The 27,013-nt window shown below is 45.5% G+C and overlaps 2 protein-coding genes across 4 annotated transcripts in view; one reads left to right on the top strand and one right to left on the bottom strand.

The window, feature by feature from the left end:
- Positions 1–22,542, top strand: part of RARB (retinoic acid receptor beta) — a 300,368-nt gene extending 277,826 nt beyond the window's left edge. For all 3 annotated transcript variants that reach the window (XM_026045522.1, XM_026045524.1, XM_026045525.1), the window contains 5 exons: positions 7,679–7,839; positions 14,491–14,667; positions 18,892–19,096; positions 20,531–20,689; positions 21,651–22,542. In XM_026045522.1, the coding sequence (XP_025901307.1) occupies positions 7,679–7,839; positions 14,491–14,667; positions 18,892–19,096; positions 20,531–20,689; positions 21,651–21,847 (899 nt within the window). In that variant the 3' untranslated portion in view covers positions 21,848–22,542. The remainder of the gene's footprint in view (positions 1–7,678; positions 7,840–14,490; positions 14,668–18,891; positions 19,097–20,530; positions 20,690–21,650) is intronic.
- A 625-nt stretch (positions 22,543–23,167) lies between these two features.
- TOP2B (DNA topoisomerase II beta) overlaps positions 23,168–27,013 on the bottom strand; it is a 56,599-nt gene continuing 52,753 nt past the window's right edge. The window contains exons 32-36 of the mRNA XM_026045491.1: positions 26,560–26,639; positions 26,146–26,256; positions 24,878–24,994; positions 23,896–23,993; positions 23,168–23,615 (exon numbers count right to left, since the gene is read on the bottom strand). Coding sequence (XP_025901276.1) covers positions 23,454–23,615; positions 23,896–23,993; positions 24,878–24,994; positions 26,146–26,256; positions 26,560–26,639 — 568 coding nt within the window. The 3' untranslated portion in view covers positions 23,168–23,453. The remainder of the gene's footprint in view (positions 23,616–23,895; positions 23,994–24,877; positions 24,995–26,145; positions 26,257–26,559; positions 26,640–27,013) is intronic.

Consider the following 27,013-nt stretch of genomic DNA (forward strand, 5'->3'; position numbering starts at 1 on the left):
TTATTTAGACTGCAAGAGGAGTGACTAGTAAATCCACTGGGATTTTGGCAGCTAAAAAAGTGCACAGTAAACACTGTGGTATTTAGTTTCCTTGATAATTTTAGTTTCATGGAGGGTCTAGATCAACTTAGCARTAAGTTAACTGCGAAACCCTGATAAGTCTTAAAAACCTCCCGGAAGAGAGTGATTCCCAAAACCTCCTCAGATTGATCCCCTGGCAAAGGGAAGGGGACATCTGATCATATCCACAAGGTGATGCTCTCACTTTGCAAAACCTGTTGCACATGGCATGGCACATCTTAGCCCAAAATTGGGCTTTTTTTGCCCTTAGAATAAGAAAGTAACTAATTTCATCCAGGATACTGTTAGCACGCTGGCAGAAGAGGCAGAGGCTGGAGTGATAGCTGGGCAGATTTATTCAAAGTTGATGGTAGATGCATGAGGATATCGTGGAAGCTGCCTGTGAAGCAGCTCCGTCTTGCAGATGGGAATTCCTGGTGATGCTAAGTAATCTGAGGTGACATTTATTCAGTGATATGTTTCCATTTGTATTTCCCATAAGTTTTGTCTTAGTTGATGAGTGTGGCTAGGTTTTATTTCCATCGCAATTTTGCTATTGGGCCTTCATGAGAGATACTAGTGATTTATTCTGCCTGAAGCTGTTAATACCAACCTTCAATAGCTCTTTAAGTGTCAGCTTCTAAGAGGATGTGGATTATCCTATTCCATGCTGGCAATTAGTTGATGATATTAAAGCACTTTTAAAATTGAAATCTCAGGGTAAGTACTATTTAAGCAGTTTATCATTGCATATATAATCACATCTCTTTTTCTACTTTAATTGCAATATTGCCTGTTCTATAGAGTGGGACGATTGATTTTACTTCACTCATTTGGTGTCTTTCTGTTTTTGCGGCTTCTTAATTTGTCTTAATTTAGGAGCTGGTGATGATGTGGCAATTCATTTCATTTCTGCAGTCTGCCTTACTAATCTTGGTCCTCCTTCTGAGTTCAGTTAGTCTTTGTTTTTCTTTAAGGGACTTCACACTCCTTTTTTTTTTCTTTTCTTTTTTTTTTTGCTCATTTCATTTTTTAGTATTTCAGGCACATGACAATAGCTGATGCCAGATTTCATGTCAAAAATACAATTTTCAGACTGATGGAATCCTTGAAACCACTGATCAAGTTTCAAGGCAGTTAAATAAAGCTGTAGAGCATCCATTTGTATCATTCATTCATATAATGAAACCTGTTCTTTTTAACTCACTCCTTGATATATTAACCCTGCAGATATCCTCATACATAAATGGGAGATGTGTTGCTTTGCTTGGTTATAATAGGATATACCCATATAAATCCCCTGCACATGAATGGAAAAATAGAGCCCCTTAGGCTATAGGTATCAAAGGTCTCCCCTAGACTTACAGTAGCCTAATAAGGTTATTTTGGAGCCCTGGGTAATTACTCACAGACTCTCTGTAGCTCGTGATTCATTGTTCTCTACTGACAAAATGTTAAATGAACTATATTTTAAACAAGCAAATCCTTGGTCTTCTATTCTATGCAAAAAAAAAAAAAAAAAAAGAAAAAGAAAACTTAAGGGAGACAGAATTCCTCTGTTTTCTGTGCAAAAAGGCATTGTTTCCTAGTTGAAATCATCCTGTTATTTTGAACAATTTAAATATACCTTCATGTTTCTTACTATTTTGATTAGATGAATCTGTATTTCTGAATTTCACGTTCTGATGAAAATATTATTGTTGTAATTAATTTGATGTTGAGAAAAGAATATGGATGCGAGATTTTTGTGCAAGGAATAAAACAGTTGGAGTTAACTATCCTTGGGGATAGAATCAATCACTGTTGTAGAAGAGGGTGACATTTAAAAAAGAAACTCAGAAGAAAATGTCATGCTTAAAAAATTAGATTTAAACGCACTAGCTCCTGATTGATTTTTATTGCACTCAGATGGATACACTGATTGATTATCAGTCTTACAAATGTTTAGTACCTTTCTCACTTCTCTAATAATCAGAATAATCTAATTTTCAATGTCATTTAAGTTCCCATATTCAAGGTTATAATAGATCATGTTTCTAATAAAACATAGCAATTATGTAATGAATAATACAAAGCTGCAAGGGAGAGTTCAGATCCACCATCTTCAAAAAAATAAAGTAAAAATGCCACCAGTCAGTGCCTGGCAGGACCAGCAGATGGGAAGGCAGCCCAGAGGGTGCCGCCTTTTGAACCTGGCGTGTTTTCCCCCGTGGTCGCTCCGAAGGGTGCGAAGGCAGAGGGTCCTGGTCGGGGCACATTGGCCAGAGCTGAATGAACATYGTTTCTCCACAGGAATCCAGGGGCAGGTCGGAATTCTTTAATGCGGATGGGCAGGTCGGAGTTCTTTAATGCGGATGCCTGGGGGAAAAGGATCCTTGCCAGGATCCTGTGAGATGTCCTTCATGATGATTTCTCTGTGTTCCCTGTTAATTTTGGTATGTGTCTGCAGAGAGGTACTGTGGCGCTTAACTATGGATGTTTTCTCAGGGCAAATGCACCACACAGCTGACGTGGTTGGTTTCTCTGAATCAGCTCCAAAATACACAATTTTCACTATATTTTATTTTGGTGCTTGAAGCCCCGTGCGTGACCGTTTGCTTGGTATTGGCTTTGGCCCTTAGAGTGGTGTGTTTGAAACACGCCTTGCACTGGAAACGTATCCAGAGCCCTGGCACGGGCTGCCCCTCCACAGAGGCTGTGGAGGCTCCTTCTCCGGAGATCTTCCCAACCCTCTTGGATGCAGCCSTGTGCCCCATGCTCTGGGTGATGCTGTGTGTGCAGGGGGCTTGGATTAGATGGTCTCCAAAGGTCCCTTCCAGCCTCAAGGACTCTATGATTGCCTCCTATCATTCTCCATATGTTAAAGTTCAGTAATTTGTTTTGAGGTAGTTTCCTGGTCATTTTGAAGAGGGAGCAGGTTTTGCCTAAAAGAAAACATTATTTCATCTGGAAATCATGACCTAGGAGAACTTAATTTATTTATAATTACCCCGTGTTCTGCATGTTTTAAGGCTATGTTTGGCTAGTAATTGCCTTGCTATTAAAATATGAGTAGGATTCTTACCACTCTAAATTGGTGACCTATCAGTTAGTCGTGTGATTGTGTTCTTTACAAGAATTTTGCTTTTTAAAAAAAAAAAAACAGTATGATTTGCTTTAAATTCCTGTGACAGCAGGAGACAGTGTTACCTTACCTGCAAAAAAAAGGGGAATAGCAAGTGCCAAGTGTTGGAGAAGGCCTTTATTTTTGTGCCAACTTCCATCTGCTCCGAGCACAGGAGCTTTTGCTGAGGTGCTACCTACGTCCATGGGGTTTGCAGAGGTTTTGCTTCTCTGCTCTGGGGTGGGATTCACTAAGTGGCCCTGGGCTTAAGGTTCCCCAAGGTGTCTGCTTTGAAAGAAATTCTTAAATATCAGTACTAGTTATAATGAGCGGAGTTTACTGAATGACGATGGATGAAAAGGGAAAAAGAAGGAAGACACTGATCCGGGTGGGTCGGGTTTGGCAATGGGAGCAGTGGGTTGTGCTGSAGCAGGACGGGGACAGCGGCCCTGCGCCCAGGGGAACTGCTGGCAGGTCTGTGGGAGCCCTGCCTCGCACCCAGCTCGGTTTCCAGCTCTCCTTAGCACTGGGAAACCAAAAAAAAAGGTCATGTTCAAAATGTACTTTGTGCTGAGCTCTGTCTTGCTTTGTGGGGCCTTGGGGATCTGTTTTAGCTTAACAAATCGCCTCAAAAGAAGGGCAAGAGGACTGGTTTGGCAGGAATGTGAACCAACTGGAAGCACTAGCAGTTGTCTCTACAGGACCAGAACCAGTACACAGAGCTACCCAGGGGTCACGGAGATCTCCGAGAGGCAAAGCCGAGAGGAGCRCCTTTCAAGCCATGAATTACAGCTGATTAATCATTATAAAATATGAAAGGTGCTGTCAGACCGTCTTCTGGGCTTCTGAGGAAGCAAAGGTTGTGCAAGTAATTGGGAAAGTAGCTTTCAGGGCTGCAGGCTCTTCCCGTTGCACACRCTTGTGTCTGCCTGGACACAAATGGCAGGCAGAAAACCTGGTGCTTTCTGGCTTTCCTTGGTGATCTAGAAAGTGGCCGAGTCTTTTGTGTTGGGCTCCAGGTGGTTCTTAGGCCGAGTGGAGACGAAACGTGGTGGACTTGGAGGGTGGTGCCAGCGCTGTGACCAGTGTGGAGGGTCCTGGGGTGGCAGAGGGTGCCCGGCTCCTCTCGCAGCCGGCGGCAGCGGGCGCTGGAGGCAGCGGCTTCAGCAGGAGCTGTCAGGCTGCAGCAGGAGCCCTCGCTGCTGCGGCTGCCCGGGTGCTTCAGGGTGCGGATGGAGGGACAAGTCGCAGCCTGCACGTCCTGGCGTGGAGGAGAAGTGACTCAGGGCAGGCGTGCAGGGACACGGGGTGCCCTGCTCCGTGCTGGGACACGGGCGCCCTGCTCTGCTTGTCAGCACCCCGCACTCAGAGTCGCTTCCTCCCTASCTGCCCTCTTCACTCGCCTCCTCCGCCCTTCTCTTCTCTTTCTTATTTAAATTTTTCCCTTTGTTGTTTGCTTCCAGTAATTCTCACCGGCCAAGCGAGCGGCCCGTGCTGTCCCCTGTTGGGAGCTCTTCAATAATGCATCCAAGGAGTCAAAATTCAGGGCACGAGTAATGAAAATCATTCCCCGCGTTTCCTGCAGCCGCATTAGCTGTGACACAGATCCATCACTTGCGTAGCATCATTAAAAGGCAGTGGAATTACATCAGGGATTGATGTGATCATATGCATGTGAAGACCAAGAGAGGAGAAGGTGTGATTTATGTGATATAAGCATAAGCTGCCATCCCAAACGATAGCCACGTGTGGTGTGACAGTTCCTTTTCCTAGGGCAATGATAGCTTTTGAATTTACTGTGCAAAAGTGTTCCTGTGTTTTCATTTAGCTCTTAAACACAGCAGTGCCTTAATCTTGTTCTTTTTTTTTTTTCAGTTGAATTATAGATGGCATTGAATTTGCATAATTTTTACATTATTGAAGTTCTTTATATTTTTTGGAGCTGCGGTGTTGTCTGTCAGCCCCTTACTGTGCTGCTTTTCATGGAATATAGGAAAACTGCTGTGACTGCAACCTTAGTGAAGACAAGTGTAGCAGATACAGGAAGTATAAATGAAGCAAGATAAATGTTATGTGGATTTTATAATTATTATTAATAATTACATTAAGATCCTAATAACTATTAGTGGTCTCTTCAGAAGCACAGGTAAAGCTGAACAAAAACTCCTTGATTTTCAGGACATGTTAGTTTTCCTCTTCCACCCTTCCTAGCCTGTAGTGGTTTGTGCCCACCAAGAAAGAGGGCAGAGCTGAGCCCGGCTCAGCCAGGCTGATGGGCTGGCTTGACCAACAGCTCCCTCCCTTCTACCTCTCCCTTCTGTGGAAGGGAGAGGACCTTAGGTGAGGCTGAAGATGACGCTTAGCGGGGTGGTGAGGGAGCACCAAGCGCTCCCGTGTGAATTATCGCCTCATATCAGGGAGTTCCTGGCAGCTGCTCCTTCAGCTGGCCTCGGCACCGTATGTTTGCACCGCCAGGAGCTCCAAACTGTTGAGATAAGTAGCTGCTGAGGCCGCCTATTTAGTAAATTTGTCAATCAGCTCATAGAGCTATAAGTAAATGGGGCTTTATTGCCAAGGTTTATTGCTCTCTGCGGTTGGGTAGGAGTTTACATGATTTTCTGAGGAGCTCTTTTATCTCCAAGTACAGCGGTGAGGAGAACTCGCTTCGGGAGCGCAGCAGCAGTGTGGAGGACTCGTGATCTCAACGTTGGTCCTGGGCGGTTTTTCAAGGCATAAGAATGTTTCTAAACTCTGAGATCCAGTGAACAAATCAGGACATTTCAGCTTTAGAGAAATACTTGTAATGTGCAGGATTTCCATCCTCCCAAATCTGTCTTAATGGGTAGCATTGAACTGCCACAGGAAGGTGCCTTTTCTTTTCTGTCCACTTTTTTTTGGCTTCCTTTGAGCGTCTGCTACTCTAGACATTGGAAGTGATGTCAGTCCAGCTTGCACTTGAATCCAGCAAGGTGCTCAGCATCCTACCCGTGACACATAACTGACTTCGGTGTGTGATCCATTCACACAAGTGAAATCAAGTTTGTGTTTGAAATACCTGCTGATGAGGGACAGGGTTCCGGGTGCTGCGAGGTCCAGCCCTTGGAGGAAGAGCAGAGCTGTTGGGTTGTGTTGAGCGAGCACTTGGTGACTCCCCAAGGAGCGACGCTGCGGCCTGCAGCCGGCCTCTGTTTCTGTCACAGGCCTTAACCTTCTTCATRGGCATCCCCCTAACTGCTGCTTCCCACCCCACCGTCTTCTCATACGCTCTTAAGTTTTCTCTCAGTAAAAATACCCAGAGGAAAAGGAACCCAGCTGTGTGTTGTTCATTGCTTAGCGGAGGCTATAGGTAAGAATACCCCGAAACTCCCCTGCCCTTAGTGGTGCAGTATTTGGCCGCCCGTTGTGGCCATCCGTGGTTCGCAGGAACAGAGCAAGCACCTGCACCAGACACAGTATCATGGGACGGGCCCGGGGAACCTGAGAGTTTAAAGACAGGTGAATGTCAGTATTATTTTCCACTTGGCCTACAGTGTTTAGTCTTTGGGGAGAGGGCCTGGGTTGGTTTGGCTTCATTTCAAAGCCGGGTCCCTTCCRTGTCTGGTTACACTTAAAACGTTAGCGTCAGCTAACAACAAACCTCCGGGTAAACCCRCTGCGTTGGCAGTGCCTGGACATGGCCTTATCTCGTGGGCACATTTGGTAACATCAGGCAATTTTCATTAAAAGAACAAAGAGTAGCGTGGCCATGGAGCAGCTGTCATATTTTATTGCAAAACACAAATATGTGGGAAATCAATGGCAGAAGGAGGGCTGTACAGTGCATATTTCCAGTAATCCCCACAACCAGGGGGAAGGTAGAAGCCTGGCCTAAGTGCAGGAGCAGATGGCAAGGAACTTTAGAAAGCTGTGCTGTGATTTTTGCCCTTTCAAGTGTTTGTCCTTCTCCTTTGATCCTTAGATCTTGAATTTAATTGTTTCATCTTCTTTCACTCACTGTTTTCAGCTTTAACTTTCCCTTTAGATTGTTTTTGTTTGGTGAAGTTTGTTTTAGTGTGGGTTTTGTTATAGTTCCATATTGTGAAATATAGAAAGAAAGATGGTTCCTGCTTTTCTTCAGTGCTGTTTGCATCCAATAAAATACCAGCTGCATCTCTGCCACACACAGTTGTAATGATACACTGGAAAAAAATCCCTCTCTCAAAGGTGTTGAGAGACTTGCAGCGCATATAAAGTTGTATCAGGCTTTCTTGGAAGGGAGGTACTCTGGGATTATGATAGTACATCTCAAATAAACACCTATGGGAGTTTGTTTTCATCACTATTCCATTAAATTTAATTTTTACTGATAAGTAGTTAAGCTTACAAATATGCTCTCTTTGAATCTAACATTTTTATCTCCACTTAGCTTTCAGTTAAATTAAAAAAAATATTTTGCAGTGTTTTGAAGCAGAGCAGCAAGAACAAGATGGGGTGGTCTGCATAACCGCATGTTATTTGTGTCTTTTCATTCTCTAGCTGTCAGAAATGATAGGAACAAAAAGAAGAAGGAACCTTCAAAGCAGGAGTCCACAGAAAACTATGAAATGACAGCGGAGTTGGATGATCTCACTGAGAAGATCCGGAAAGCTCACCAGGAAACCTTCCCCTCGCTCTGCCAGCTGGGAAAATACACTACGGTAAGCATGATTTGTAAAGCTTACATGTAAAGCTGCATGTACCTGAGTGACACGGGTTTGTTGAGTGGAGACTTTGGGTGTTCAAATAAGACACAAAAGTAGATTGTGTCCTTGATTGACTCCTCGAATTTTCTTAGCCAGGAAAAATGCGTATATGCATGGAAATAAATGCTAAAGAAGAGATGTTGCACTTCTTTAGTGTATGCCTTATTTACCAGTATTGTGAGAGGCTGCCCAAAGGATTAAATCCATTGAGGAGACCAACTTGGACTCCATGAGGGAATTGTATACTACCATTCATTCAAAATTCATTAATTTCTAAAGTCTTGAGTTCTGCTAGTGAATCACTGGGTTACCATTTAGCAGGTGTAGAATGTCCTGGTAACGGTTTTCAACTACCAAGGTCATGGAATATATGAGTGAAATAAACCAGGTTCTAAAATGCAAATTTGTGGTTTATTCCCCCTCCAGTCTACCAAAAAAGCAAAAAGCAGCATGTACTTTAGCTGCTTTTTAGAAATGAAAAATCAGCCTCCAGTCAGGAAATCGAGTATAGTAGGATTTCTCCAGAGGCTGACTTGGGGAAATAATTTTTTTTTCTATACATATATATTGCTAAATGCTGGGGGAAAAGTCTGCAGTATTTATAGATTTCAGAGAGGAAACAGAATGTCAAGTTTGCAAATGCAGTTATAAAAAAGGGATGCTAAAAAATGTACTTTAGGCAATATTTAGAGACGTAGCACAGGGGAATTGCCTGTGTTTGGTCTGGCCTGCGCAGTCCGTTGATGCAGAGAGCTGCAGCAGTCCTGGATGTTTGAGGGGGCTGAGCAAGCCCTGAAGATGCTGCAGTAGCTCAGTATGTTCTCACTTAGCAGGGTGTGAGGTGCAGGGGCTTGGCTCGACCAAGGAGCCATCGACCTCTGGCGTTCTCCTTGCTGAAGACTGGGGAATAAGATTGAGAATCTAGGGAAAATGCACACTCTTTGGTTGCTCTCCATTCCAAGTCAACTGAATAAGACACTAAATGCTGGATTTCTCAAAGGAAGAGCAGCATAGGCAAGCCCATGCAAGTCAGGAGTATTCAATTCAGTGTTTTCATGAACAAGGGGCTGTACAGTGTGCGCATTCCTATACAAAGTGCAAGGAACAAAGTCTCAGGTTGAGGTGTGAAGTTTGGGGATTGAAGTACAAGGAAAGCAGGCCCAGGTGTTGTGGAGACCAGAAATGCAGAAGGCTGAAGGTTGTGACTCTGGAGAAGAACATCGTTTCTGTGTCCATGAAAGCTTCATCAGCTTACTAGTACTGGGGAAGACCCTGTCACCTGTGGGCTGCTTTGGTGCTGTGTCTGCTCGGGGTAGACTTAGCCAAAATAGTCGGTGCAGACACGCTGGTAAATACTGCTGAAGAAGGCAAGCCCAGCCCAACCTTCAGGGATCAGTGTGGTCTGCAAGGCCAGGAGCTCAAGAACATCCACTTGGTGACAGAACTACAAGACTCCACTTCAAGGATGGAGACTGGGATTTGTAGTGTCTCTTTCCAAGGGAATTCCTGAGGTAACGCTCTCCATACCTTTCCTCATACTATGTGCTGTGTCCTCATCCTGAGGCAAACATGATAAACTTGTCGTGATGAAGTTTTGTGCTGCCTCTGAGCTAGAAACGTGCCAGGAGCCGATGTGTTGGTGCCCTGTACTGGCAGATATCAAAGATCCTGAATGACGGAAAGATAAACCCGGGCACCGTACTCCTGCATTATATATTGGATGCTTAAGTATCATTAATATTTCAGCTCCTGAAATGATACAAATGGATGAAATTGGAGCAGGTCTGGTTGCATATCACACCGCTGATGCCTGATGGTGAGGTTATGTCCGTGCAGGAGTTGCAGAGCCCGTACTGAGAGATGGATTTTAATAATGGTGGGATCCGTGTTGACTGTGGATAACCATGATCCGACCCCAGTGTCCCTGAGGCCGAGTAGGGGTAATCCTGAGCTCAGGCCACACTGGACAACCTGGGGATACAAGACTTGATTTTGTTGCTATTTTTTTGGCTCTCAGTATCAGGTTAGCAGCATCTGGCTGAAGGCTGCTGCTTTGCCGGGCTTCGGTAAAACAGACACTGCAATAACCAAGTTACACTGAGAGAGGTATTTCTGGCTTAGGTGGAATCTTGGAGGGCTGTATGTTTTCTGTCAACAGCTGTATCAAAAGTAACAGGAGCAGGGCTAAATGTTAGCTGCCATTTCACTTTGCTCTAATGCTCTCTGTGTGAAATGCTAACTATTAAAAACTCTCATCTAGCTAAGGTTTGGTGACCATGCTGTCATTTTGCGTAGGAATTTGTTGTTAATGCTACTTTTCCCTAGCTTTTAAGGTGATTAAAGTACAGGAATCCCTCAGCTGTTTGCAGCTGCTTTAAAAAATAAAACTAAAAAATTGGGGTTTTAGAGTATTTCTGAATAGCAGTGTGATTGGGATAAAATAGAATAGGTTGGAATAAAATAAAATAGCATGGTTGGGATAAAGGTAGTCTTCCATCTGCAGCTTCTTCCATCTTCTGTCCCCAAAGGAGTCGGGGAGAGAGGTTTTGGTGGAGGTGCAGGATCCATGGGCTTCTCAGAGAGCTAAAATGAGGCTTGGGACGCAGCCTTTTCTTCTGTGGCACTTGAAATAGGGATAGATGTCAAAAAGCAGAACCTTACCACTCTTCTGTCTCTTTATTATTATTATTATTTTAATTGGGGACCAAAGAGAAGCTTAGGATGCTTTTCTGTGTGTGTGTGTGATAGTAACAAGATAGCACAGGTAGAAGATGCTTTTCTGCCTCCTTTTGTAGCCCAGTATCCATGAAAAATAGCCCCTTCATTCTGTGAAGCATCTGGGCTGGTTTTACCACCTTCTTCCTRTGGGTTTTACTCCTTTAACTGTTCAAGTGAGGAGCCAGCACATGGAGTCAGCCTGGATCCACCGGAGTCTCCCGAGTTGTGCTCTGTGGTCCCGACGGAAGCCGGGRCAGGAGGGATCTGCGCTCCATAAGCTCTGCTCCTGCACGGCTCTGCTTCCATGGTCTTGGAGACTGATTAAACACATGTTTCTGTTTGTTGCTAAAAAGAGCAAAGGATTTTAAGTATTAGAGAGTGGGGTAAAAGCCGACATACAGTCATTAAAAACCCAAATCTGCTCATACATTTGGCCGGCATAGCTGGCTGCCCGTGCTCTTGACCACAGCAGYCTGCATTTCCTGGAGGAAAAGGTTGTGTGGTATTTTTGCCCCCATTGTGTGTTTTTATTTGTTCCAAAATTGGACTTTGAAAAGCATTTTCACTTGTGTGCTTTACATCTGTCTGCTCTTTAAAAGGGAAAAGGGTCCCCCTCTGTAGTAGTCACTGTACTTTGCATAGTTAATAAAAGTCTACTTAAAATAATGGGGCAGTAGCGCTCGTATTAAATTCCCTGGGTCATTTGGCTTAACAGTTGCATTTGGTGGGCAGTGGCAAGTCTAGCTCTGTCGATGATGAGAATCAGCAAGCTGTTTAAACATAATGGATTTCAAAAGTCCATCATAAATAGCTCTGTTTTATTACTGTCATCCAGGTAAGAGAAAGTGCCATAGTAATTTCTCCAGAGATGTCATACTTTATAGTATAATTGAGTGTAACTATACTGCTTGTCCCTTGAGACCCGTGTTATTTGTAAGTGTACAGCTGTGCTACATCCAGCCTCGTGATAAAGGGAGGATAAAACAGCAAATAATTTTTCCTCTGCAGATCCCTGCCTCCGGGGCTCCCGAGCTGCCCTCGGAGGTTTTGCAAAGCCCGACAGGTTTGGCATCCCGGTGGCTGGGCTCTGTGCAGGCGCTCGGCTTACAGGTTGCCCGRGTGTTTTGCTCTGCTGCGTGGCTGCAGAGGAGACACAGGGCACCCTGATGTGGGGAGCAAGGGCAGGTTGTGCCCGGAGCTCACAGGCTGTGCCCTGCTCCCGCTGCGGAGCCGTGGCCGGTGCTCCCGAGCCGGGCGCTGTGGCTCCTCCGAGCCCTGTTCCGCTTGTGAAGTGGCTTTTGGAGACGGGAGGGATTCTGCCCCTGTGCACGTGTGTGGGAGTAGCTCGTCCTGTGTGGTTAATGCAGAGATGGGGCAGGCTGCAATGAAAAACAAAAATGATGGAAAAAATGGGATCCATTTATGTGGCAAAAATGGCTGTTTAATTGGATTTCATGGCAAGGTTGGGCTTTTCTACTGATAAAGCTGTCACTAGGGTGTCTTACAGTGTTGTTCCACCATATGTGCTCTGGTGCARAAGCTTGAAAAACATGCAAGACTGCTCCTGGAAAAGACACCCAAAAACTGCTTCAGTACAATATTCAGGAGAAATCATTGCATCTGCATCTTTTTCACAGCRTGGTTGGAGGAGATCCCCGGGCAAATTTAATCAGTGTTTCTATTTCTAAAATGCATTTTATGAACCGTGCATTTTAGAGTTCAACCTATGCATTGGTAAAGTCAGCTTTGTTTTTACACGTTCAGAAATGCTGCTAAAAAGCTAGTTATTTTCCRGGATGCTCATGGCTGCCTTCATTACCAAATAAAATGCTAAAAGTCCTTCCATTTGTAGCATCTCAAAGATAATATGTAAATCACATTAGGTCCAGTGCTGGGGAATGTGGCAACCGGCATAATAAAACACCAGGTTATTTTGTATTTTATTAACTGCCCCTTCCCTTCAGTTTGCATAATGGTGAGTTCGATTTACATTTGTTAAGACGGCCGTGCATTACTCTTACTAGAAGACACGTCAAACTCCCCATTGCCAGTACTGCAGCATGATAAAGTAACCTCATATGATACTGATGAAGATTTCGTTCACACTTGCTGGTTTCCTGCAACGTCTTTTTTTCCAGATGGATACCCTATTGTAAAATGATTTCCTGCTTTAGGCTCTGCTTTGTGTAGCTCTACGCTATGCCATCTTTCTATGAACTGGATAAACTGCCTATTAAATTTAATTACAGCCTGAATGACTGCACATCTTGATCTTATTTTTCCTCCAATGTACTGTATTTCACCAAGGTCCTTGAGGATGAAATAAAATAAATCTGAAGGATGCATACTCCAGTAGCCAAAAGAAATGTTTCAAAGGGCATTACAATGACTGTTAACCCATTAGTGTTGGGCCATTTTGAAGGAATTCCTTGGGTTTAGGATTATGCAGAGAGTTTCTCCCATCTTTTCTTCTGCCATTTAAAAACAAAATGAGAGAAGCTGATTTTAAAGAGTTCCCAGAATAGCCATTCAAATGGAAACTCAATTAGTTTATTATCCCTTCAAAAGTGGCTCCCTTGGGCCCAGCCACAGCTCCACATGGCACCTCTCCTCAGGCCTGGCCCTGGCCTCCCATTGCCCATGACCACTCTGGCCTTATCCCGTGTCCCGTGCCCTCTCTCCAGCCACCTCCCTCTCGGGAACCACTGGATGCTGGTGGCGTCCGAGGTGCCTKACTGCCTCGTATGGCTTTTTGCTCATGGAGAATTGCTTTGCGAGGGATTTTGCCCAAGGTAGACTCCCTTTGTAGCAGCCATTCAATAAAACCTGCCCCTGCGTCACAAGGAGGCCCCGGTGGCTGAGGCGGGAGGCAGTGGGAAGTCACCACAGCAGGTCCCTGAAGAGGAGGAGTATGTACGTGCGGGAGGGAGGAAGGCAGTCCCACTGCGTGGCTCCTTCGGAGATATCCAGCTGTTCTCAAGGAGCTAGGGGTCCTCACCAGCAGCAACGGCGGGGACAAGGCTATTAGAGATGTCACCTCCRAGAAAGGGTGAGCCCAGTAAATTGCATGCTTCCTCTGGGCATGGTATCTGTTGTGTTTATTAACTTGGTTTAAGGGTTCAGTAGCTGTTTATAATGTACAAAACTATGAATCACAATGCAATATGGGTGTATATCCTGGAAAATCACATTTTTTGGATTAAGATATGTTAGTATATATGGAAAAAGTCCCTGAAAGACATAGATACAGTGTCTTTGGAACACATCAAGCAGTAGGGGATATGCTGGAGGTACCATCAAATGAGYATGCAGCATTCGTCATTGTACACGGTGTTTTTCATAATGTTGTCTAGAGCAATTCTCTTTAATTCATGAGACACTGTAGCTCGAGAAAGCTGTAAAATCCTTGCAGAGCCACAGAGCAGATAAATTAAGTAGAACTAATTTGCTAAGACCGTAAGTATGTGAAGCTGTGTTCCAAATATTGTGCTGCTTTTTCCAGCTGAGGACCCAATATTCATGTTCCACTGTTCATTTTATTTTCCGGGGTACAACTGTAAATTGTCTCTCTCACTGTGCTTATTATATAATGGCAGGGAAGAATAATGATAGTGGCATTTGAAAATGCTTAAGTTCATTTGTATTCCTTGTACAGATGGCCTCTGCAATCATAAGCAACAGAAATATCCAAGGAATTTTCAGGCGATTAATCCAAGTTTAAAAACAKCATCATCCCAACAGCAAACTGCAGAAAATGCCTGGAATGTTAATAGAAAGTGCTTCTAGAAGGCATACTCTGTTGTTGTTTCCTTGCCTTGAAAATCATTTATTCAGAGGAAGATTATTGATTTACGGTGCCTTTGGTTTTGTTTTGTTTTTTTTTTCCAGAACTCTAGTGCAGACCATCGGGTTCGGCTGGATCTCGGGCTTTGGGACAAATTCAGTGAACTCGCAACCAAGTGCATTATTAAAATAGTGGAATTTGCAAAACGATTGCCAGGCTTTACCAGCCTGACCATTGCAGACCAGATAACTCTACTTAAAGCAGCCTGCCTGGATATACTGGTACGTATCTTTAATGTCATTCATCGATGTGTTATTGATAAATTTTATAGAGTGTGTTACTGATGAATTTTATGGAATGGACTGTAGCCCTTGCCTACAAATATGTGTTATATTGGATGGCTCTATTTTTCTAGATACGCAGTAAGCCTTCACAGTGGGTAGATTTCAGTATTCTCACAAGAAGGGCACGTTTTGATATTCTGGTACTGAATTTAATATGTACAGCTTTGGAAAATGTTCCCTACCRTGAACACTGAAGAGAGATCTGGTTCCCTTTCCTTCCTCCTCTTCCTCCTCACTGCAAAACGGAACACAGCCAGGGCTCTGCATAAACGACGTCTGGACAGACAGTGCCCTGTGTAGCATTTTAGCATTTAGCACCCTGTGTCGTCGCAGGGTGGTTCAAGGAGTCAGATCCCAATGTTGTGTGTGTTGAACCAGATGCACCTCAAGGTGCAGGTGCTGATGCCTTTGGTGTATGGAATTGCCGGCTTTCAGAGGAGGTCGGATATCTGTGAGCCCAGACTCAGAAGCGCACATCATACATGTTAGCAGACGGCATTGAATTTAGCACAGCAGCGTGTGCTCTGCAGTCGGGACGTACGTAGGGGGTTTGAAGTGTCTGTGCGGGYGTCGCCACAGCTCCGTGGGGCAGGATGTTCCCGGCTCCTGTCAGGCAGGGCAGTGCGTTCCCTCAGAAATGCCCGCAAGATCTGCGGGGCTTTAGTGCCAAGTGTGCTCTTTATTATGACCGTTACACTGACTTGCAGGAAAATAGTRGGTACTTTAAGCAAAATCTGCCCTTGGAAATGTTTTTGAGCACAAATGTGCCAGTCTTTATTGAACCAAATGATTCTTCTGTTTGCCAAGGAACTCTTGGTAGGGTGGCTACCGTATACATGTATTTTGACATCAGATAGCGTTTTAAACTGGAGAATTGGAAGCTAAAATAGTTAATCTCAGAATTTCTGAGAATGCCCCRCTTCAAACAGGGCCTCTTCAAGGCGGACATTAACGGCTCTGACCTTTTCTTTGTGGCCTGTCTAAAGGGGTTTGGAAGACGCTCGCATAGAGGACGCTGATGCGGAGCAAGGGGGGCTGTCGTTGGTGGGCCCATGGCAGGAGCCGAGCGCAGCCCGCAGCCCTCGAGCTCTCCCCCGTCCTGTGGGGCCTGTGGGGCCTGCGGCGCAGCGTGGGGCGGCAGCTCCCCGGGCGGGCGCGGGCGTGGCCGCCATGTTGGGCTCCCTGCCGCCCGCTGCGCTGGGCGGGGCCGAGCGGTCGGGCGCCATTTTGTTGGGGCCTCCAGAGAGAACGGTGCTTCCCGGCCTGTGGTCACGGGCACAAGGAAAGCTTAGCTGCCAGTTTCCAAAAAAAAAAAAAAAAGAAAGGAGTATTAATGACAAGGCAGGTGGCGAATGGTGACTTTATTTCAACTSCCTAAATATCTGATGGACAGAAAGGGAAGAGCTGGGATTTCGTTTCAAACCAGGCGCACTGAACAGTCCCGAGTGTGCGGTGCCAGGTTTGCTGGCACTCGAGGACTTCCCAGTGCTCCCGCAGCCGTCCCGGCTCCGCGTCCCCAGAGAAGCTCCGCGCGGCTGCTTCTTGCAGCCTGGGATCCTGCAGAGCCCTCGCGCTCCAACCAGGGAATCGTGCCAAGCACTCAGCAAACTCCTTTGGATGGCGGTCAAAGGCTTGTTTTACATACAAACAAACACAAGCTCTGGAAGGGAAATGGCATCAAACCTCCAAAGATAGTCCAAGACGCCAGTTGGGGATGGCGGAATTTGTATTTGCTCTGGAGCCAAAAGCTTTCGGGATAAATGTTACTGAAATTCGATCAGTAACCCTCGTAAATGTGATCGCTTCTGTCTGCTTGTCCGCAGACCCCGCAGGAGCAAAGTGTGTGCAAAATCATCGGGTTTGGGCAAAACGAATGTGAGGAGTCCACAAAGTGTCTGTCCTTCTGAAGTCTCATTGAAAAAATTAAGATGTTCTTGAGCTGATCCTTAAAAGCATCATTTTAGCCTTGGGTTGTAAAGCCCCGCACGTCTGTGGGTGCAGGTTGAGGTGTGCAGGCGGGATGCTCCAGCTCTGGGGAGGTTTGTCCCTGCGCTCCAGGGGCACCCGCTCCCGTCCCTCCCGGCAGGAAAGTCACCGCTGGCCACGGCAGCTCCAGGGAAGGAGGAGGATTTGTCTAAGAAAATCCAGGTTGCGTTAATAAACCTCTTTACCACAGGTAGTTCTGTGACTGATGAAATGTATCTTTCTGGATAACCAGTTTTGTTTTGTGCAACACATAGGGTTTTTATTTTGCTATCTGGAATTGACTCATGGGAGCTCTAAATCCTTTAAGATATAAATAGTCTCCAAAACAAAGGGCCCTTTAATCATGGTAAGAACCTTATTTATGGCTACAAGTGGCATTTAAGAGCGGAGTGACAACTAAAATACTTGGCTTGCTTCCAAAACCTAAACACTACTGAGGACATTAGGATGATATCTTCTAGACCGCGGTTCCGTTTAAAAAGGAGAGAGAGATACAGTGATTTCTTATTTTAAAGTGCTGACATTTCCCATATGTTCTGCAGCGAATATGAGCTCAAGATCAACTTTGCTTTGACTTTGGAAGTTTGCCCGAGAAACATTTAGCAGCGAATCAGCAATATCCGTGGCGTTTTGCAGATCTTGATGAAGGGCACAAATTAAAAAAACATTTTAAATGATCTGTCTCATAATTTAATAACAGCGCGTTGCGGGATAATGCCAAAGGAATTCGGGAGAAACCTGAGATCCYGTTGCTGCAGCCAAGTGAAGTGCCTTGCAGAGACTGTGCATCTGAGCTCCAGCTGTGCCAGGCTCTCTCTGGGCCACCGAGGGCTTGTCCTGTGCGCGGCTCGGGCAGAATTTAGGTACCAAACCCTCCAGCCTGCGCTYTTTAGGAAAACAAACAATGAAAAARTTCAAAAGTTGCTGCCCGTGCCTGAGACAAGGTGAATTCTAGAGGCCTCTTAGGCCGCGATCRCTGGCTTTGTGAGGTGCCTGGTCCTGTGCCACTCGCCGTTGCCTCCAGTTGTTGTGACTCCCCCGAGGCACCGACTCCGGCCAGGGCTGGAGGTTTCGCACCTTCCCTGTGCTCTAAGTCCGGCCCTGGGGTAGCTCAAGTTGGGCCTTGCGGCACTTGCACCTTTCGTTTGCCCTGGAAGTTGCACTTCTGTGCCCCGCTCTGTGGCTTGTCCTTGCGGAGGAACCGTGCCAGCCGTCCCGGCCCATCCCAGCTTGTCCTGGGTGCYGTAGCAGCCTCGGAGTTTCCCAGGGAACACACACTTTTCAAGCCATGTTCTTCTTGGAAACAGCAAACTCTCCGTGTTTCCTTTTCTTTCTCCCCAATCTGTTCCTCCAAGGGGGCTCYGGGTTTGTTCAAACTGGCTATCGAGCAGGTCAGGCTGCAGCCCTCACGGTGCCTTGAAGGATGATGAGGGGAGACATCCCTGGGGCCGGGTGTAGAACCAGCTCCGCCAGCTGCGGCAGGAGGACACGGCCGCCGGGAGCCGCCTGTCGCTCCTTGCCTTGTCCCGCTTCTTTCCCATTGCGTTCTTTTYCCAACTAAATATTTGCTTAGCGGCTGCAAGCAGCGTTGTGCTCGTGTCATAGGATTGGCCCATATGCCACTATGGATAACTCGAGGGCAGCTCAAGCACGGAGCACGTTCTGCCCCTTTCGCCAGTTTGCAGCAAGCAACACTCACTCACACAGGACAGAGGGGAGATATTTTGTCCTTACCAAGGCACAGCTCTGAGAAGCTCTGTCCTGCAAAGTTAATCCCGCCCATCAGTGAAATCCGTGCCTGCTCCGAGAGGAGACGGGATAGCTGCGTGCACCCCACATACTGCCAATGGAAGGGGTTACGGGATTGCTGTGGGAACATTAATGATTTATGCTCAAGGAATTGCAGAGAAGTTTTTGTTACATAATAATCAGGCAAAAATTTAGCAGTGACCCATTTCTGTTCTAAAAATAAAGCAATYGTGGTGCATTTCAATATATGCGTGCTGTACCAGCGCATTTTTGTGCTACCAGAACTGAATGTACCAGAGCTGAGTATCAGCCTRTTTTGACGTGAGCGTGTGCTGTCGTTGCACGGATAATTTGCTGCATTGAGGAAATGCAGGAAACCTTCGACGGGCTGGATTCCTCACATTTCGTTCTCCTTTGCTCCCRCAGATCCTCAGAATTTGCACAAGATACACGCCTGAACAAGACACCATGACCTTCTCCGACGGCCTTACCCTCAACCGGACCCAGATGCACAACGCGGGCTTCGGCCCGCTCACCGACCTCGTGTTCACGTTTGCCAACCAGCTCCTGCCCCTGGAGATGGATGACACGGAGACGGGGCTGCTCAGTGCCATCTGCCTCATCTGCGGAGGTACCGCTGCCTGCCCCGCTCAGGCACCCCCTACGCAGCAGATAAACGGCCTGCACCGACCGGGGGGGTCGTTCACAACCAACGATGGTTTTTGGTTTTACTTTATTTTTTTTCCTGAATCTGATCRTTCAGTCAGGCAAATGATCCTATTTTCACCTGATAAAGACATATGGGATGCATCCTGCTGCCTTGCCCCCTATGAATGAATTTTGTTACTAACTTCTTTTTATATAACTTAGAAGTGTAATGGCTTTCGTATCCATATAYTGATGTTCACGCAGAAGTCATTGGGGACAGTTTTCTTGAGGAAGAGTTCTGGTTTATAAGTAACACAGCAGCACATTCGACATGATTTTGAGGGCTTGGCCGCAACAAAAACCAAGTGGAAAGAGACATCAAATAATCCTGGATAATTAAAAAATATTAAAAAAGGGAGCCTCAGCCTCTTCACGTTCTTCCACTAGAGGARGAAAGGCTAGTTCTTCACTAGCCTCTTGTGCCAGTCTTTTTGCTTGCACAAAAAGAGAGAAATGAGCTCAAGGATCACACCTGGGTTGGGGAAACACAAGCTGTGCAAAAAAGTCTCTTCCCACAATTCTCCTTCCTTTGCAATATTTTAGGCACTACAACTGACTGGTTTAAAGCCAAGTGCCGGTCTTTGGTGAGGGTGTCCCCTCAGTGCGAAATCGTTCTGATTTTATGTGTGTCTGAGCACAAGCCATGGGACGCAGCCGCTGCTCCTGAGATGCCCTGGCGCTGCTGCTGCTGCTGCTGCTGCCGCCGCTGCAGCTGCTGCTCCTGTTGCTGCAGCTGCTGCTGCCGCTGCTGCCGCTGCTGCTGCTGCCGCTGCTGCTGCCGCCGCTGCCACCGCTGCCGCTGCTGCCGCTCCTGTTGCCGCTGCTCCCGCTGCTGCTCCCACTGCTGCTGCAGCCCCGTCTGCGGGTGACATTTGTTGTCGCTCAGGGTGGCACTGCCCCCAGCTGATGGGTGCTGGAAATTCACTCCATTTGGGTTGTGACAAAATAAAACCAGCTTTTGTATACAYGAGTAGCCTATAAATGCCACAGACAAGGTTAATTCTCATTTATTCCCCTTAGAGTGAGGGACAARAGCAAACCGACCATTTTGGGCCACTCAAATTACAAGCCCTTCCAGTAGCCAAGGAAAAACGAATCTCAGCATTATAAATGATGTTTTGGCTTCTTCCTATGGAATACCAGCCCCACAGAGTGTGGGTCATAAATTGAGAAAATTATGAGCTTCTGATCAAGACAATGGAGGCGCTTCTGTGCTTTGCATTTTGTAGGAAACAGCTCAAATAATACCAGCGATACCATGCCTATTTATTTATTTATTTATCTATTTATCTATCTATCTATCTATCTATCTATTTATTTATTTATTTATTTATTTATTTATTTATTTATTTACCAGATCGCCAGGACCTTGAAGAACCAATGAAAGTGGATAAGCTTCAGGAACCCTTGCTGGAAGCACTGAAAATTTACATCCGAAAGAGACGACCCAACAAGCCTCACATGTTTCCAAAGATCTTAATGAAAATCACAGATCTGCGCAGCATCAGCGCGAAAGGTAGAGGCTCCGGCAGCCAGGGCAGCGCAGGCGGTCGCGTCCCCCACGTAGCCCGAGGGACRCTGGCCTAGGGGCCGGGCGCTTGAAAAGACCCCCAAGAAAAAGTAAATAGGAGCCTCACGACCTTTTTCTTGCCTTTTAAAACTGGGGAAAAAATATTTCAGCCGCCTTTAGGTCTGTCTTCTTTAGATGTACTCTGGGATGCTGATTTTTAGCAGGGCCGTGTTCTAGCAGATAGTTGAACTCTGCGGTTTACAGCCCTGAATGGTCTGAAGTTGTCAGGACAGACGGAGCTTCTTGCCCAGCCGGCATGCCCCGGAGGAGGCACGTTCCCAGTTCAGGCTGGCAGAGGAATTTTTACTGCCTGTCCTCAAAGTCTGAGGTTTAACTGCAAGATATTCCTGTCTSTCTGTGGTCTTCCTCACCTTGCATCTAAAAGTTTCTGTCCTTCAACCCTTCCAGTACGTTGCTGCTTAAAAGGCAGTGAGGTACTGCGGGTGTATCCATGTCAGTATGGACTAAACAAAATAGTTAAAGGTTTTCTGAGCCCTTTGAAAAGTTCTGCTTCACCCACTTACCAYGAATCAGCCAGAACTTCAGCAGTTCTTGCCATACTTTACAGACCCAGTATTTGAAAAGAGCATAAAATACATTCCARGATAGTCCCAGGTCTAGGTGATCCAAGTGACATGACACTTTTCATAGCAATTTACAATTGTTTGATTCATTCAGCCACCCTGTACTGTCACAGTCGCTGTGATGGGAATTTCAAGTTCCCCTGTTGAGGAGCATTCATCTCTGTTTCGTTTAGTAACTGACACAGGAAACRTGCCTGATGTTGTCTGCAAGAACTTTAGAGAGATTTTTTTTCCATTAATGTGCCTGAAATTACTAGAGATGATATATATATATATTAAAAAAGTGTGTAGGTTGTACTAATAAAATTCCCTTCTTTTTAAAGGTGCAGAACGTGTCATTACATTGAAAATGGAAATTCCCGGCTCCATGCCGCCTCTTATTCAGGAGATGCTGGAGAATTCGGAGGGACACGAGGCCCTGACCCCGACGTCCACGGGCACCGGCGCCGAGCACAGCCCGAGCATCTCGCCCAGCTCCGTGGACACCAGCAGCGTCACCCAGTCCCCGATGGTGCAATAAGACATTTCCCAGATCCTTCAGACATTCCCAACACCTTCTGTACAGGGATGGAAAGCAAGACAAACATTTTTACTGCTGCTTAGTTCTCTGGACTTAATATATATCTATATATGTATATAGATATAGATAAAACTCAACAAGGACCAAGAAATTTTCGTATGTATCGATATATACTCCTTGCTGTTTAAACTCTTAAAACTAGAAAAATGTAAACTTTTGAAACTCTAAATCAGCCATTTCATGCAAAAAAAAAGAAAAAAAAAAGAAAAAAGTTAAGCTTCTGTTTTCTTCTCTGAGCACTCAAGATTGCATGGTGACAAGACAGATCTCAGACTCTCCATTCTGGTTGCATTTCTGATGACTTTGTACATACAAACGTATGGCTCTACTTTCTATACTGGATGTTTGGTGCTTTCCTTTTGTCTCTCATACCTAAAGCGATCAGGACACCGGGTGTATGAAATGGACTTCTGTGCACATCCAGAAAAGGCAGTTTAACGGATCGTCTCCTTAGTTAATACRAAAACTTATCCCTGGTGCCCTCAGTTTGCGTCTCCTTCCTTGTAAAAAGTCTACGGAAAGTCACCGCTCTAGCAGGAAAGGCAGCGGTGTCAGCGCGAGCTGCCACGTCGCTTGTGCAGGTGTCATTTGTCCCGCTGTTAACGTCACTTTAAATGTAAGAGGTGGTTCATTCCCGGCTGGAGCCCTGGCCGCAGGAGCAGCTATTCCGTGTCTCCAGGACCGCAGCCTCCAAGGCAGAAACASTGTCAGTGTTACCACGTTGTTGTTTACTCGTTCACAAGCCATTAGGGGAGCGTCACRGGCGACAACCAGCGGAATGAGGCACAGCTTTGGAGGGGGCGGCTCTAGGGTTTTTCCTTAGGATCCTGCTGCCCGGAATCAGCCGCGTTACCGGCCTTCCAGGTGCTAAGGAATGACAGCCTTCCCGAAACACAAGGAGAGAATCTGCCGCCTTGGCCTTGTTCAATCACCATAAAGCAGAGTGAGAACTGTGGTAGGATGGGTAACAGAGTTAAAGTGTCAGTTTCTTAGGTTTCATTTAAAGCACTAGTGGATTTTTTTTTATATATTCTAGCAAGTCTGTGATGTACTTTCACTGGCTCTGTTTGTACATTGAGATTGTTTAACAATGCTTTCTATGTTCATATACTGTTTACCTTTTTCCATGGAGTCTCCTGGCAAAGAATAAAATATATTTATTTTAAAAAAAATGCTGTGTAGAAGCAGTCCCCTTGGAGAAGCAGATTTGCCACACACAGGATACTTTTCCATTTTTTAATGTTTAAATTTCATTTCAAAAAGCAGGTTTGCTGTTCGCAACCATGACAATTAAAATGTGCTTTAGCACAGCTGTCTAGAACATCTCTACAAGCCAGTCAGACAAATACATGACATTTCAATGAGTAAAAAAGAGCATAAAACTGTAGGTGTAAGAACAAAATGTTAAAATGCCTACACACAATAATAAAAACCATCAATTACATTATCACATAAAATAAGTCAAATGTACAAAAGTTTGCGACAGAAGGGACAAAAGGACAACACAAGATATTTGTTGGAAAACATTTGTGTGCTCTTTGGGCACTTAATTAAACATATCAAAATCGTCGTCGTCGTCAGATTCTGCAAAATATTTAACTTCTTTCCTGGCCCGGCCCGTCCGYGGCTTGGGGGCAGCTTCCGAGGCGAAGCCGGACTGAAATATCTCCACGTCGGAATCCTGGTCGAACGCGGCCCTCTTGGCTTTCTGCAGGAACACAGGGCAGAGCGTTGGTGCCTGCGCTGCACTTGGCATCCTGGCCCGCACAGCTGACACTTCCCAGGCATTTCGCACTCCTCCACAATAGACAGTTCCCTATTTCACAAACATTTCTCCAGCATCTTCTGTCTCAACATGTAAACTATCAACTGTCTAAACCCCAGTTGCCAGCTCTGCAACCTGCAGTAAGGGCCTGTGCATTTTCATTTAAAATAACCCCTCTGGTGCTTTCTTTTTCCCAAAGGCAAAAGCCACGGCGGGGACTGACCTTGCTGGGTGCCGACCTGGGCGTTTTCTTCCCAGGGTTGTATTCGCCTTCGTTCTCCGAGCCAGACGCTTTCCTCTTCTTGGCCCCTCTACCTTTTCCTGCATTAGAGAATATGACTTAACTTCTTTCTTACTTTTTTTAAAACAAAAAAACCCCAAATTGTTGAGATTTCTGAAGAAATAACGTTTCATTATGTCCTAAAGTCAAAGTTACGTTTGCAGCTCAGGATTTTTCACAGCAGCAGGAAAATGATCCGTTCTCTTCTTGCAGCGTATTTAATTAATTCGCTCAGTTTCTCATGTTTTTTTACACTCCTCTGAAGTTACCATTTCTCCTTGCAAGTCACGCTCGCAGTTCAAGACAGGGCAACCACTGTTATATCCAAGACTGACTTCTGAAGTATTAACAGAGCCTGAGCCCCTTTCCGTCCCGGGTACTAAACAGGAAAGGCAAATTAATCCCGTGGAAAGGAACCTTGCTGCTAACCTCAGCTGTCAACAGAGAGAAACCCCTTCCCCTTACAGTCCCTCTGATGGAATCACTTGGGATGCTCTGATACGTCTCTGGGTTTCCTCTGAGCACCTTCCCAGCTAAGGACTGCGATAACAATGAGCTGCTTTAACAATCAAAAACCAAAAAACAGCCCCAAAATTGCTTATGGGAATTAACAGCCAGAGAATTTAAGTCTTGTATAAAGCTGAGATGAAAGAATACACATCAGCAGCACCTCAGAGAAGTGCCGGGCAAGAGCACAAGGGACTGCAGTTATAAAGTGCATTCCCAGAAGCTAAACGAGAAGTTCACAGCCCTGTCAGCCCAGGAAAGTCAGCAAGCTCTTTCTGTCACACACAAAACCCTCTTGCTGAGTCACTGACCAGTGACTCATCAACCAACAAACCAACACGATTCTCCTTCTGGAAGCTGCTTTTGTGCTTGCTCATAATCCTAAGGCTGCTGCCAGGCACGGCAGCAGAATTCCCACCTCTGGGCGCCGCCGTCTTCTTTGGAATGCCGAATTCCGAGTCTGAGTCCGAGTTCACAGTCTCCACCTTCTTGGCCTTGGGAGCCCTTTTAGGTTTAGGGGGTGCATCTAGTTTCGCTGTTTGAAGTCAGAGATATTAAATACGTTACATTCACATGTTGGTTAGAACTGTCCAGCTGGATTGCTACTTGGATTATGGCCGAGATGTCAGCTCCTGAACTGCGAGGGGTCTGCGCCTGGGGAAAGCAAAGCGCCGAGCCCAGCCCCCAGGCTGAAAGCCGGGCCTAAGCAGGAGGCTTCTTGGCCAGATTTACTTGAGAGCGCAGTGAGTGAGTGAGTGCTCTGAACTAACCACTTTCTTCATATGAAAAGGAAGGCATCCGAAAGTGATAAGGGAAGGAAAACAGAGAAGGCCACAGAAAACTCAGCCTGCCATGAGGTAAGAGCTACGCTCTTTAACTTATGGAATTACTATTAGGTAAAAAAAAAAGCACATGATTTTCACCATGAATTCTGGCAAGCGTCTAGCAGGATCTTTAAAGATTATGCATCCACAAACACATTCCCAGCAGGTGTGAGCTTCTTTCTCTTGGAAGTGCCACCAGTCCATACACCAGTGTTACCCAGCTTGAACGGCACTAAAAAAACACATGGGCCTCCAAACAGACCCAAGAACTGAATGTGAATCGCCCATAATCCCTCCCTTTAGATTCTGTGAGATGCCAGTTCTAAAAGCCTGGCCGCTAAGCCAGAGAAGCCCCAGCCCTCATGCTTGAGGAGGGCCTTCCATCCTCGGCGTCCAAGACCAAGGCAGGTGGGCCAAGCCTGTGTAGGACCCGCACTGCTTGGGCTCCCTCCTCCACGCGTGCTTTCCTTGCTTTCCAGGGAGGCCACCGGACACGCGCCAAGGGCTCTAAGCACCCAGTTGAGCTCTCAGTTTGACCCATGAGAGAAGACAATCTTCAACCCCAGGGGGACCTCATGTTTCACTCAGGCTATGGGAGTTAAGCTTGTAATTAAACTAGTTTATGGCTGAGCGCTAGGATGTGGCAAGAGACAAGTTTTGACATTACAGTGGTCAAAAAAAGAAAAAGAGAAGAAAGACATTAGTGTCATCATGGCACTGGAAGAAGTTCACACCCCTTGTTCAATGTAACAGTTCAAAATCAAGGAATGCAGTTCCCACTTTGAAGGTGTGGATACACAGTGTAAAGGCAAAAGAACTGAGTTTTAAATAAATGCATGGATTTGCTGGGTAATCCTCTTACCCTTTTTAGTAGCCACTGTTTTACTTGGATTTTTTTCTGATTGCTTTGGGGCAAAAGATGATGAGAAAACAGGAGCAGAGTCCTCTTCATCGCTGTCCAATTTTGTTGTATCTACAATCGGAGAGCACGTTTAGCACAGGATTCCTTCACTGCCCTTTTAACYACCCTGCTAAGTTACACTACAAGTTACAGCATAAGTTAATTTCACAAAAAAAGCGCATCTGATGCTACAGCAAGGCTATGAATGCACTGCAGACTTTCTTATCTACACTACAAATTCCTCTAAGAATCACAACCTCCTCCTTGTTTCATCCTCACAACACTGGACAACTTTCTGTTACAATTAATCTTTGCCTAATATATTCAGTGACAGTTGATAAGGCATGGTAAATAAATCAGTGAAAACAAGCTCACCATCATCTGTCTTCTGAGAATATGAGGGAAAAGAGAAGATGTTCCCAAAGTCTTGGTTCTTCTTGTCTTGAGATGGTTTTCTACTTTCAAAAAGAAAAGCGAAACTATATGAACTGTATTAACTATACAGTTGAAGAAGAAACATTATAGCATCCATTTGAAATTAAATTTCTATTTTGGCACTACATAACATTTTTAGTGTTTTTGTATGCACTTGCAGAAGTTGAAACTTTAAAACTGCTTTAGAGTCAAGCATTTTAGCCATTTAAAATTAATGGAATTCTATTTTTATCAATAGGTCTGTATAGCAAATTTATGCAAGATGAAAATCAGAAAACCTTCCTAAATACAGTTTGACCACCACTATTACTAACAATATAACAGCAAGATAAGTCACCTTCACATCTGTGTGGCTGCCTGTGTGCTGCTCCCCAGATAGATATGTATAATTTCT

Source organism: Nothoprocta perdicaria, unplaced genomic scaffold (assembly GCF_003342845.1).
Source record: "Nothoprocta perdicaria isolate Ctin4 unplaced genomic scaffold, notPer1 scaffold_40, whole genome shotgun sequence".
Classification (NCBI taxonomy): domain Eukaryota; kingdom Metazoa; phylum Chordata; class Aves; order Tinamiformes; family Tinamidae; genus Nothoprocta; species Nothoprocta perdicaria.